The 12,969-nt window shown below is 44.1% G+C and overlaps 1 protein-coding gene across 1 annotated transcript; it reads right to left on the bottom strand.

The window, feature by feature from the left end:
• Positions 1-5,792: 5,792 nt before the first annotated feature.
• Positions 5,793-6,436, bottom strand: LOC125541562 (phytosulfokines 4-like). Its single transcript, XM_048704938.2, has 2 exons — positions 6,226-6,436; positions 5,793-6,116 (listed from the first exon to the last, which is right to left on the bottom strand). Exons 1-2 carry the CDS (start codon positions 6,352-6,354, stop codon positions 5,982-5,984), a joined length of 264 nt encoding a protein of 87 aa, XP_048560895.1. The 5' UTR covers positions 6,355-6,436; the 3' UTR covers positions 5,793-5,981.
• Between the last annotated feature and the right edge of the window lie 6,533 nt (positions 6,437-12,969).

Genomic DNA, 12,969 nt, shown 5'->3' with positions numbered 1-12,969 from the left:
TCAATTTCTGAATTTTCAAAATGTTGATTATTTGAAAAATGTTAGCAAATTTTAAAAGTATTGTTGATTCAGAAAGTTTCCCAAATTTGAAATAAAATCATGAATTTAAAAAGTTTGTGATCCGAACAATAGTAGTGAATTTTGAAAATGACCATCAATTAAAAAATGTTCACTTATTTGAAGGGGAAATTGAACACAAATTAAATAGAAAAAACTGAAGAAGACCGAAGGAATAAATATAGAATAATAATAATAATTGGTTCTGGATCCTTCCCAAAACCAAAGGGAAACACATAGAAAAATAGTTTAAGTGGGCTGGTCCAATACAGTGTGTGCTATTCTTATGTTTGGTCGGTATTCATCGAGCACAATGAGCACCCCCCAAACTCTCCATGACATTGCAACTGAGATAACATGACCCTGCCTTGGCCCATGGAAGTTGAGTAAGCCATCAAAATTGCAATTCTATGTGCCGCTCACTGCAGGACATTGTCGTTCAGTCATACAGGGGACGATCTGACTGACCGGCGAAGTGGGCCGGCCCACTTGATATTTTCTTAAATGCGAACATCCCGATTTTGGGAGGGAGCGTTCTGACCAATTTTCCTTGGTAAATGCTTGTATACGGCGTGCCAAACGAAACTTCCGCCGGTTGCGTCCACACGCGCAGCGTCCCATGATTCAGATCACGACACGTAAGTACAGCGGATCCATACATGAATTAAATCTGGTGCCATATCTTCTTCCTCCTTCGTTCTACTCAGCCCGTTTCTTCTACCTCTAGTGCCATGGCTCTGCTCCTTCCCAGTCTTTCCCACGCAGCTCGAGACCCCACAAGCTCTCTCACAGGCGACGACGTGCTCGTGTGCGAGAAAGCGTCAACGGCGGGGACGTCTACCTCTGACGGCAAGTTGCAACCAAACGAAGACGACATTTTTGCTGTCTCCGGTTCCCCCTTTGTTTTTGCTGTCTGTGCACACACTGCTGTGAGGTCGACGCTCACGATGACGCAGCAGTCGCCATGGATGCCCATACAGAGCTTCGTTTTCCTATTATGGAGTGCTACAACCGGCCGTGGGAGATGCTACATCCGGTGGCGAGGGATGTTACAACCGATAATTATTTTTGCTGGAACCAAATACTAGGTTTTTCGCTATTTTTCATTTGCTGGAACTAGCGTTTTGTTTTGCTACTACGGGTACCTTCATTTGCTACTACCGGCGACGGCATTTTTCTGCTACACAGGTTCGTGAAGATGATGCAACCTCGACGATGGGCGTCAACATTTTTTTTGCTGCAAACCATGAAGATTTCTGCTACAACCGGCAACAAGGTTTGTTACCACCATACGCAGCGACCGACCGACATTGTTTTGGTTTTTGCTACAACCATATCAATTATCTGCTACAACCGCCAATCAAGGAAGCTACATCCAGTAAACAGTTATGCTACAACGGGGACGGCGAGCGACAGCGGCGAGCTTTTTTTGTTGGAACTGATACACTTTTTTGCTACAAGCGATTGATTTTTTTGCTACTATCGGCACCCCAAGAAGAGTACTTTTTTTGTGAGGGCATCGCCGGAGGTGCTCCGACCGGTGACCGTTGCCACTAGAAGCTGCGACCGCCTCCCCCGGAGCTACGACTGTCGCTATGAGGAGCTGCAGCCCATGGGTGAAAGCTTGCTGCATACATGGATCTGACGAGAAACATGAGAGACGACGGCAGCGACCGGCGGCGGCCACGGCATCCAGCAGCACGGGATGGCGGAGGGGGAGGAGGCCTAGATGAGGGGGTGGTCGCTGCCGGCCAAGAGGACATCCAGGCAGAAGGGGTAGCGCTCGCGCTGCACGCAGGGAGAAAGAAGAAGATGAGAAAGTGAAAGCGTGCAGGATCGGACGGTTGAATCTCGCTACATCGGGCGGCTGGCGCTGGACCGGCCCAACAGTTGGGCCGGTGCCCCGGCGCAGATCACTGCCCATTTTTCTTTATGGGTTTTCGGTATCTAGGTTTTTCTTTCTCTTCATCATTTAATATTTCTTTTTTGTTTACTTATCTCTTTTTTGTTTTTTCAAAAATCTTCAAAAATTCTTTGGACTTTTAAAAATTGTCCATGTTTCCAAGAAAATTGTTTTCATTAAATTGTACTTAACTCCAAAGAACTTTTTGGTTTTCAAAATTTGTTCACATATTATAAAAATGTTTAGAAATTTCGATTAAAAATCGTTTAAATCATTTCTTCAGTTTTTGTAAAATGTTGCTATTTTATTTTTTGTTTTTAAAAAGTTTCCAATTTCGTAATTTTTCACAAATTTTAAAATGTTCGTATTATGAAAAGGCTTTCAGGATTTTTTAATTAAAAAGTCACATTTTGAAATTTTGATCCAGGATAAATAAAGTTCCCGTTTTCAAATTTTGTTCACATATTCAAAAATCAGTTCGCTACATTGAACATGATGCTACATTGTTGGTCCATTGCAGTAGATCAACTCAGTGCGGTGCAGCGGTCACTACAGTCGTTCGGGTTGCTATAGTACTCGCTTTCCATGTAGACGAACCACTGTGCTGTAGCCGTCTATTTGATGCAAGAGGTCCATCAGAATGGGAGTTCCTCATTGGCACATTATGCGCCAGTTTTGGCATGGCGGCGCTCATGTGCAAGCTTTCTTGGGCCGGCCCATTTGAAAATTTTGTCAGATTTGAGAATTTTCATTGATTTTGTAAAAAAATCATGGGTTTTGAAAAAAGTACTTGGATTTTTTGAGAAAGTTCTCGGATTTTAAGAAATTTCATAAAAATCGGTTTTGAAAAAATTATCGATTTCGAAGAAATGGTACACGGATTTTTGAAAAAAGAGTTTAGTAAAAAGTTGCAAAAAACTGAAAAAAAGTTCACGGCCGTTGGGAAAAAATCTCATATTTGAAGAAAGTTCATTGATTTTGAGAAAAAAGTCATATTTAAAAAAAGTCATAGATTTCAAAGAAAAGGTTCACAGATTTTGAAAAAAAGTATTAGCAAAGAAGTTGGAAAAAACTTTCAAAAGTCACAGATTTGGAGAAAAGTTCACTAGAAAGTTGGCAAAGAACTGAAAAAATTACGCAGATTTGAAAAAGGTTAGTGAAATTTTTAAAAGTTCACACATTTAATAAAAATAGTAAAAATTAAAATAAAAGTAACAGAAAATGAAAAACCAAAGTAAAACGTTTTATGTGTAACCGGCGCTGCAGGTGCCAAGTAGGAAATGGGCATCAGAATTGATCAAAAGCCACCCGGCAAAGGGAAATCCAAGGCTCACACCAATTCAGAAGACGGAACAAGAGATTTCCTCAGATGAAACTTCTCCTTCACAACAATAATTTTAGTTAGGGTAAAATCAATGACATACTCCCTCCATCCGTGAATAAATGTATATCTATCTTTTATCCTAAGTCAAAGTTTTTAAATTTTGACCACTTTTATAGAGAAGAGCAGTGACATATATATATGACATCAAATTGGTATATTATGAAAGTACATTTCAAAACGGATCTAGTGATACTAATTTAGTGCCATAAATGCTGCTGCTTTTCTCTATAAAGTTGGTCGAAAATTTAAAACTTTGATTTAGGACAAAAGCTAACATTTATTCGCGGACGGAGGGAGTAGGATTTAGATGTGGAGTGTTTAGGATACATCTAGATGTAATTTAACAAAACTATTTAGCTGATATAGGTTGTCAAAATCACGACGGTCGTCATCAAAAGCGTTCTGGAGGCGTATCCTTTTTTCTTTAACGGTAGAGGAGTATCTTCATATCTAGAGTTGTAAACATCCAGCAGCAGGTACGCTGTCGTCAACCTCATATACTTAGGGCGTGTTTGGTTGGTATAATGAATAGTAGTTGTCTTGCATACACATCTCAACCCAGTCTGACTATGAAAAAACAGCCTCATATGCGACATCTGTAAGTTGTTTGGTTGTCTGCATCTAGGGTCCTTGCATTAGCTAATATGCAAGTGCATTTTGTTTGGTTGCCTGCATTGACCCAAGCAGCACATGAACTCGGTGTTTGGTTGCATGCATGAGGTATGATTAAGAGCTAGCACTTCACTTAGCAGACAGGGTTAAGAGCTAGCAGAGGGAAGGGGAGAAGAAGTGCAGTGCGCGCCGGACAATAACGACTACGGTGGATAGTGGTCGTGGCGCCGTGTCCGACATGAAAAGCATGGAGTCGTGGACGAGCAACCCTGTCGGCGGCACGCGAGCGACACCGTCGGCGAACTAGTTGCGGTGCTCGCGCAAAGACAATGGACAGAGGAGGAGAATGCAGTGCTCGCGTCATGGTATCGTCAGTGCAGTGGACGAGAGAGGAGGCCGAGATGATCGACGCCGGAAACGACTCCAGTGTAGTAGGGCGAGAGGGAGGAAGCGAAGATGATCGATCCCGTCAACGATGCGGCGAACTGCAGTGTGCATGGAGGCAGAGGACACAAGAAAGCAGTGTGCACGCCATTGCAGCGACAGAGAGTAGGCCGAGATGAGTGACTCCGGAAACGACTTCAGTGTAGTAGGGCGAGAGGGAGGAAGCGAAGATGATCGACCCCGTCAACGATGCGGCGAACTGCAGTGTGCATGGAGGCAGAGGACACAAGAAAGCAGTGTGCACGCCATTGCAGCGACAGAGAGTAGGCCAAGATGAGTGACTCCGGAAACGACTCTAGTGTAGTAGCACGCGGGCAAGAAGATCAAGGGGAAGGGCTTCGGCATCGAGAAGGATGAATAGGATGACTCTGAGCAGAGGACACAGGAGCTCAACATAATCGTGCCCGATGAATCTGACAAAATTCGTTCAAAATAGCTCCAAACGGGAACACGGGATTAAGAACTTACGGCCAATGAAACTACAAACCGATCGCCTGAATGAAACCGTAGCATCGAGGTGCATCTTTTTCATGTAGAGCTTACCTTGAACTGAAGCACCGTTGTGTAGATCAAAGGTAGGAGATTGGACAGGAGCTTATCGGAGGTTGAAGAAGACCTCAGGTAATCACCTTGCATCCCTCGCGTCTCCGCTCGTACAAGGGCCCACTCGCTTACGCTCGGCTCGACCTAGCTCGCAAGAAACTGTCAATTCCTACGTTTCCAATGAAACATGTTCAAAGATACTTTAAATTTCATGCTATGCAAATCCAACAGGAAAACCAGATTTCCTTCCGCATAGGTCTGGTTGAGCCTTATGCGAACAACCAAACACGCCCTTACTGAATTGCTGATCTGAGCATCATCTGAGCGAGGTCAAATGGTCCCCGCTGTCGCTGCCCAAAATCTGACGCCCAATCTGGCTATTATATGCTCTTTCTTCGCATATTTGACCTGTTGCGTCGCATCCGTCAGCAAGTCTTCGCTGGCATCCAGAAGAACGAAGCCGACGTAGACCGTGCCTGTATCAGCGAATACGTACGTATACTGACTACCAGTACAAGATTTGTTTACTTGCTGCCGATTTCGATTGTTTGGTGTCATCATGGTCCACGTACGAGAGTGTTTTCTTCACTTGTATCTGATTTTTGTTCTTTTGCCTTGTGGGAAACAGTGTGCGCTGAAGATGAATTGTGACAGATTCGGCGATTTCCGTGGGTCGTTCGGCCGTGGAGCGCCTGGAAAGCAAACTGATTTTGGCGTCATGTGACCGAATGAGCTGGTCTGGTTTTGGTCAAGTTCGGCTCCGATCGAGTGCCAGAAGAAAGCCAGCCTTGATTCCAAAACAATTAATTTTGGCAAACTAATTAAGCAAATTAACGTTGCAAACCGAGCGATAAAACCAAGTTTGATTATCGAATTACTAAATTATAGGCAATACATAAGTGCGCCATGCATGCATGCGATGCATGCACGGTGGGATCGGTCCCTTTTTTATGAAGGAAGCTATAGGATAGAGATCGAACACGCGGACGCAGTGCCGACTAACATCATTACATTACATGGACGCAGATATGAAGGCTACTAGTTGTGCTTCTCCTGGGTGTAGATGTAGTCCGTGTGCGCGGCGAGCGTCCTTCTCGCCATGCACTCATCCCGCTGCTTCTCGCCGGCCATCATCTCGCACTCGTGGTCTTCCGCCGCCGCCGCCGCGACCTTCTGCAAGAAACACAACGGGATCGGTTAAAAAAGAAGATGAGAAATCGATGGAGGATCGGCCGAGAGTCCTTGAAAATGTTTTAGATCGATCCTGCGCGCGCGTGCGTACCTCGTTGGGAGATGCCGTTGCCACGTCCTTGGGCGAGGTCCGGGCGGCCGTGGCGCCCGCGGGGCCGGAGGCGAGGAGGAGGAGGACGGCGAGCGCGGCCACGAGCACCAGTGTCGTTGCCCTCGCCATGGTGACGGCTACCCTTGTTTTGGAACGGATTGAATCGTGCAGTTTTTGTGCCGGAGGGCTGGTAGTGGGGAATGTGGGTGGAGTGGATGGTATTTAAAGAGCAGAGGGCGAGCATGGAAATAGCGGAGCCGTTTTGCTGCAAGAGCAGGCGCGGACTGGGCTGCCACATGTGCTGGTCCCATTACACGTGGCCCTTGCTGTGCGTAGGCCAGTCTGTCGGTGACTGTCTATCTGCGCAGGCCCTTCTCGCTGTCTGTGATGATCTAGTGAAGGAAAATTCCTGGATTAAATCCGAGAACGTTTTTACTAGATATTCCCGGCTCACAACTGTTCAACGGTCAAACGGCTGGGTGTGGTGGATCGAGTCTCGCCGGCGCGTGCTTACCTTACCCGAATGGCTGCATGTCCGGTGGCTCTAAGGCCTTGTATAGTGGGAAGTGCTTAAAGAGATGCTTAAAAAAATAAATCGAGTTTTTTCTGAAGCATCGGTGCCTAGTTCTATAGAAGAGACGCTTAGTTAAGCGTCTATCCTGTACAAATAAGCACCGGTGCTTAAGGAAAGCCTGATTTATTTTTCTAAACACCTTCCTAAGCATCTCCCATTGTACAAGGTCTAATGCGGGTCGATCCGCCCCTGCGCACGCATGTGCAACAGGACTAGTGTGTATGAATGACAATTTTTTGTGATTTTTTTTTGAGAAAATTGGTCTGATTTCCAATTTGGCTCTTCAAGCTTGCAAATGGACACACACCCCTTGGGCCGGTCCGTTTAGTTTTTTTTTCTATTAAAACTGCAAAAAACCGCCCGCGTGGAGAGTCAAACCCGGGATCTCCTTGCACTCAATAAACTGCCCTAACCACCCGGACCAAAATGCATGTTTTGATCACTTCTCCCTTTTCTTCTTTCTTTTTATTTTTCCTTTTCTTTCCTTTTATTTTTATTTTTTTCTTTTCTTAAATTCCTGATTTTCCCCCAAAATTCATAAACTTTCCTTAAAATTCGGTGATTATTTTTCAGTTTTGTGGACTTTCTTTAGAATTGATGAACACTTTTTCAAAATTGATAAAATTTTTCTCAAATTTGTGAACTTAAAAAAACAATGAACTTTTATCAAATTTGTGAACTTTTAAAAAAATAATGATTTTTTTTCAAATGGATACACTTTTTCCCAAAATAGATGACTGTTTTTCAAATGGATGAACTTTTTTTGTAAAGTCGGTACAACTTTTTTGATTTCACAAATTATTTCATAAGTAGTAAAAACTGGCTGATTTTTCTTTACCATATCAACACCACCAAAAACGAAAAAAAAACTAGGCGAGCGAAGCGAGCGGGGGAGGGGTAGGTGAGCGAACTATGCTGGGTCGTGGCCCGCTTGGGGCGCGCGTGAGCGCTAACTCGCTTTCTGGCGCCTAATAGGAGCACCCTACTTGTCACAGGTGCTCAGTTTGACGTTTAGTGCGGCTTGCCAGCATGGAGTGGGGCTTGCTGTCAGCGACAACGACCTCGGAGAGAGAGACGCGTGTCAGCGCCGCCACTACTCTTTTGCGAAGAAAGCTCATGGTTTTACTTTTTTTTGCACAAAAGGCCCCTCGCTTGGTATGAGAGGCGAGGCCAGTCGTTATTGCTCATACCCCATCCCCTCCCTTTCCCAAATCTATCAAATCAGTACACGCCGTTTTGTCTGCCTGGTTCTCTCCTCTCGATTGGTGGAAGGTGGAGCCATGATGGATCGTAACAATGAAGGTGACAATGACGGAGCCTTGTCGTCGAGCTCGCGGAGAGCCAGCTCGTATAGTGAGAAACTCCTCGATTGCTCCCTACACAACCAATTCATCCCCAGTTTTTGGTAGGGTTAGACGAATTCACTCATATGAAAAAGTGAGATTTCCGTGCGATTTTGTTCTCTGATGTTGGTTAGATGGTGAATCGCCCTGGCCCCTTCGCATTGACCCATACTGCTAATGGTCTATAGGGCTTACTTCGGGTTTAAAGGGGTTGTACTTTAGTGATTTGAACTGTTTGGTGGCGAGATTCATCTCCCCATTGGATAGCCGTAGGAAAAGTCTATTTAGTTGATGATGAGGACATCAATACCATTGTTACACCCACAACCCCTACTGCTATACATACTGGACCAATTACTAGAGCTTGCCGCCAATTGAATTATCAGGTACTTTCGTTTCTTGGTAACGATTCTAATATTCATGAGAATATGATGCTGCCTAAATTGGATACATTTGTCTTGCTTACAAATGAAGGGCCTAGCTTGGACAAGAAAGATGAATCTTGGAACAAGTTCAAGCGTGGAGATGATGGCATGCGCAAGGGAATCTAGAACGGAGTTACAAGTGATGATTTCAGGACTTTGAAGCCACCATAAGGAGTGTATGAAGCCTTGGACGAAATATACAAGATGCCACTTCATAAATTTCGTCCAGAGGCTATTTTAGGTGCCGCGTCACCTTATTATTGGGCTAGGCCCATGTATTTTCGAAATACTTAAGTATAGACTGTTTTTAGAGTCCGTATGTGTGGGGAAACAAGAGTTAGGGTTGGTTTCGGACCCCTCCTCCAAGGGCCACAAAATTCCCCCCTCTTCCTCCATATATACAGCCCTTAGGGCGTCGTTTAGACTTTGGGGTTTTGTTTAGATTAAAAGTTCGCCGTAGCTGCAACTTCGCGTACTTCATTTGTGTCCAACGACCAGACCAAGACGTCACAGAACCCCACCTTGATCAATAAAGCTTTCATCTTATATTCGTAATATCCAGATTGCAATCTCAGTTTCTTGCTTGTTCTTCGTTTGCTCGCAGGAAATAGGCCCTCGTGGTCAGGTTGATCGTGCTCTGGCGTGGTCAATAACCCCTTGGAGTTGGTTTAGCGATTGCTAAGGTGTGACATCCTCGCACGTTCATAGTCGGATCGTCAAAGTCGACTTCCTCTAAAACGATAGACACTATCTCATCGAAAGACGGGACACCTTTGCCTCTATCAAGTGGTATCAGATTTCCAGGTTGCTCGGTGAGATTTTACAGTTTTTCGTAGTTTAGGTCGAGTCTGTTCTTCATACCTATAGTCCACGAAAAAGCCAAAAAAATTAGGGTTCTGTCATCATATCCGAACCAATCTGAGCCTTTGCATATTCTTTTTAGAGTTTTGCTTTGTTGAATTTGCGGTTGCATCGTCGTGTCGAGTTGCTGGTCTTAGCGTCTCACTTAGAGTTTCGAGTTCCGTTCACAGGTTGTCACGCCGCCGCCGCACCATCGTCATCATCATTACCATATACCACCACCCCACCATATACAAAGCAGATATAAGGGGAGTAAAAGTAAAAATTGCGGGTCGTCTCGGAGGAAAAGAAATTGCACGCGCCGAATCTATTAAAAAGGGTAGACTTCCCCTCCAAACAATTCGCGCTAAAATTGATTATTGCTGCTATCCAATTCGGACTATCCATGGAGTATTAGGTGTAAAAATTTGGATATTCGTAGACGAAGAATCAGAGTCCACATATACCATCGCCATATACCACCACCAATCCGAGTCCAGATATACCACCATAGTCCGGTTCCACCAGATTCATCTCCGCCACCAGTCCTAGTCCGAGTCCAGTATTTGTTGCTTTGTTTTTGAGTTCCATATCACGCCATACTCCGAGTCGTGACAGAGTAGGACTCCCGAGATTACGTGCTACCCGCAGAAGAAAAATAGTTCCAAACTCAAAAAAAAACTAAGTCTGGAAAATTCTGGCTAGGCAGTTTTTAGACCATTTGTAGACTTTTTCGAAGAAAAAAATTGTTGCGGAGCAAAAAAAAAGAGGAAAAAAAGTGAAAAAAAGAAAAAATTCAGAGTGTGCTCCTCCATTGTTTACGTGGAGCGCTGTGATTTTGTTAGTGTTCTAGGCTCGCGTCTCTAGCACGGTCTAGCCTAGGACCAGCACATTACCGTCGTTGAGCGTTTATTCAACTTTGCATCTCTGAATTGATTATTGCTGACCCTTTTTGCTACCATATTATAAGCCTTCCCAGCTCCACATACATCTACGTCGTGCGTTTGACTCTCCCTGGTAATCGCTCTATCCAAGCTTTGAGAGTTTTTGACTACGACGGTTGCCGATCACCGCCTGCTGCTGGGTAAGAACTGGTAAGAATTTGAGATTTGCTTGACGGATTTGTGACACCACCACCACCTCTTGTTAGTAGTCTATAGGATCATATTCTTGTGTGTTTCTATTGTTGCTAACCATGCCAGGATCACAAGCCGACGAGACTGACTGGGAGAACATGACGAAAAAGGAGTTGCATGATAAATTTTAGCAAATGATGAGTGGACAGGTGCAAGATGTGCTAAACAGATTTGAAGAGGCCATGGAGAAGATAGATGGCATGGAGAAGACGTTTGAAACAAAGCTCGATAACAGGTTTAATGAATTGCTCGCGCGTCTTCCACCACCACCACCGGCTGCAGCTAACGCACCTCTACAACAACAACAATAACGACGATGACTACCTCCACATCGCGAAACAGCCCTCCGCCGAGCGAGCCGTCTCCCTCTTGCACCTGGCCAAACTGTTGGTGCTGCTGTTGATACTTCTATGGATCCTGCTGCTGATGCGGAGGAGGATGATTTTGCGGGAGATTACAAGGATGAGGTTGATCAAAATCAGAACTACGTGCCACCACCAGCACAGCAACCACCAGGTCGTCCACATGCAAATAATGGCAATGGTAGGGCTCACCCTCAGGTATGAGATCATGACCATCTCCCTAAACTAAAATTGAATATTCCACCATTTGAGGGTAGATATGTTCCTGATATATATCTTACTTGGGAGTTAGAAACTGAACAACGATTTACATGTTTACAATATCCCGAGGAGAGACGTGTTCCTGCTGTTGTTTGTGCATTCACTAGTTTTGCATGTGTTTGGTGGTCTGAGCATTGTAGATTATATCCTATTCCAGCTACTTGGGCTACTTTGAAAACTGATATGCATACTAGTTGGGTTCCACCATATTATCAACGTGAATTACTTCAAAAATTGCAGCGTTTAAGACAAGGAAAAAATTCTGTAGAAGAATATTATCAGGAATTACAAACTGGCATGATTAGATGTGGTATTGTTGAGAAGAATGAAGCTATGCTTGCACGTTTTATGGGTGGATTAAATAGAGAGATTCAGACCATTCTAGAGTATAAGGAGTATACTAATTTCACTCATTTATTTCATCTTGCTTGTAAAGCTGAACGTGAAGTGCAGGATCGACATGCATTGGCGCGAACTAACTTTTCTGCAGGTCGATCTTCATCATGGATACCACGTGCATCCTCTACTTCCACTACACCAGCACCTCCATCCGTGATACAAGAAAGCAGGCACAACCACCACTATCTGCCAAGAGCACACCTCCCGGGCCTGCGCAGAGTTCTTCTTCTTCCATGGCATCAACATGGCACACAAGTGATATTATTTGCCGTCGTTGTAAGGGAAGAGGACATTTTGCGAGAGAATGCAAATCTCAGCGTGTGATGATTGCTACTGAGGATGGTGGGTATGAGTCCGCTAGTGACTATGATGAGGAGACTTTAGCTCTTATTACACGTGAAGAACACGGTGGAGATGATTCTGATCATGAGACGCAATACATGGCTCCTGAAGATGCTGACAGGTATGAATGTTTAGTTGCTCAACATGTTTTGAGTGTGCAGGTCACACAAGCTGAGCAAAATCAGAGGCATAATTTGTTTCATACAAAGGAAGTTGTGAAGGAACGTTCTGTTCGCGTCATCATAGATGGAGGGAGCTGCAATAACTTGGCTAGCATGGAGATGGTGGAGAAACTATCACTCACCACAAGACCACATCCACATCCTTACTACATCCAATGGTTCAACAACAGTGGCAAGGTTAAGGTAACACGTACTGTTCGTGTGCATTTTAGTATCTCTACATATGCTGATTATGTTGATTGTGATGTGGTACCTATGCAAGCATGTTCCTTATTACTTGGTAGACCATGGCAATTTGATAAAAATTCTGTACACCATGGTAGAAACAATCAGTATACTCTTGTTCATAAGGATAAAAATATTACTTTGCTTCCTATGACTCCTGATTCCATTTTGAAAGATGATATTAATAGAGCTAATAAAGCAAAACAGGAGAAAAATAAAAGTGAAAATCAGATTGTGGCAAAAGACTTTGAGCAACAAATGCAGCCTAATAATAAACCATCTAGTGTTGCTTCTGAAATTAAATTGAAAAGTGCATGTTTAATTGCCACCAAATATGATATTGATGATTTAGATTTTAGCAAATCTGTTTGCTATGCTTTTGTGTGCAAAGAGGCATTATTTTCATTCAAGGACGTGCCTTCCTCTTTGCCTCCTGCTATCATTAATATTTTGCAGGAGTTCGCTGACGTCTTTCCACAAGACGTGCCACCGGGATTACCACCTATTTGAGGGATTGAGCAGCAAATTGACTTAATTCCCAGTGCATCATTACCCAACCGTGCACCATACCGTACCAATCCAGAGGAGACAAAGGAGATTATGCGTCAAGTACAAGAACTGCTCGACAAAGGTTATATACGCGAATCCTTAGTTC

Source organism: Triticum urartu, chromosome 2A (assembly GCF_056163025.1).
Source record: "Triticum urartu cultivar PI428250 chromosome 2A, HENAU_Tu73, whole genome shotgun sequence".
Taxonomy (NCBI): Eukaryota; Viridiplantae; Streptophyta; class Magnoliopsida; order Poales; family Poaceae; genus Triticum; species Triticum urartu.
The sequence above is the reverse complement of the archived record's forward strand: the minus strand, read 5'-3'. Positions and strand labels throughout refer to the sequence as shown.

Excerpts from the sequence above, each read along its gene's own strand:
- LOC125541562 (XM_048704938.2), bottom strand. The coding sequence starts at position 6,354 with ATGGCGAGGGCAACGACACTGGTGCTCGTGGCCGCGCTCGCCGTCCTC. Across the intron at positions 6,117-6,225 it reads CAACGGCATCTCCCAACGAG|AAGGTCGCGGCGGCGGCGGC; the intron begins GTACGCACGCGC and ends TGTTTCTTGCAG.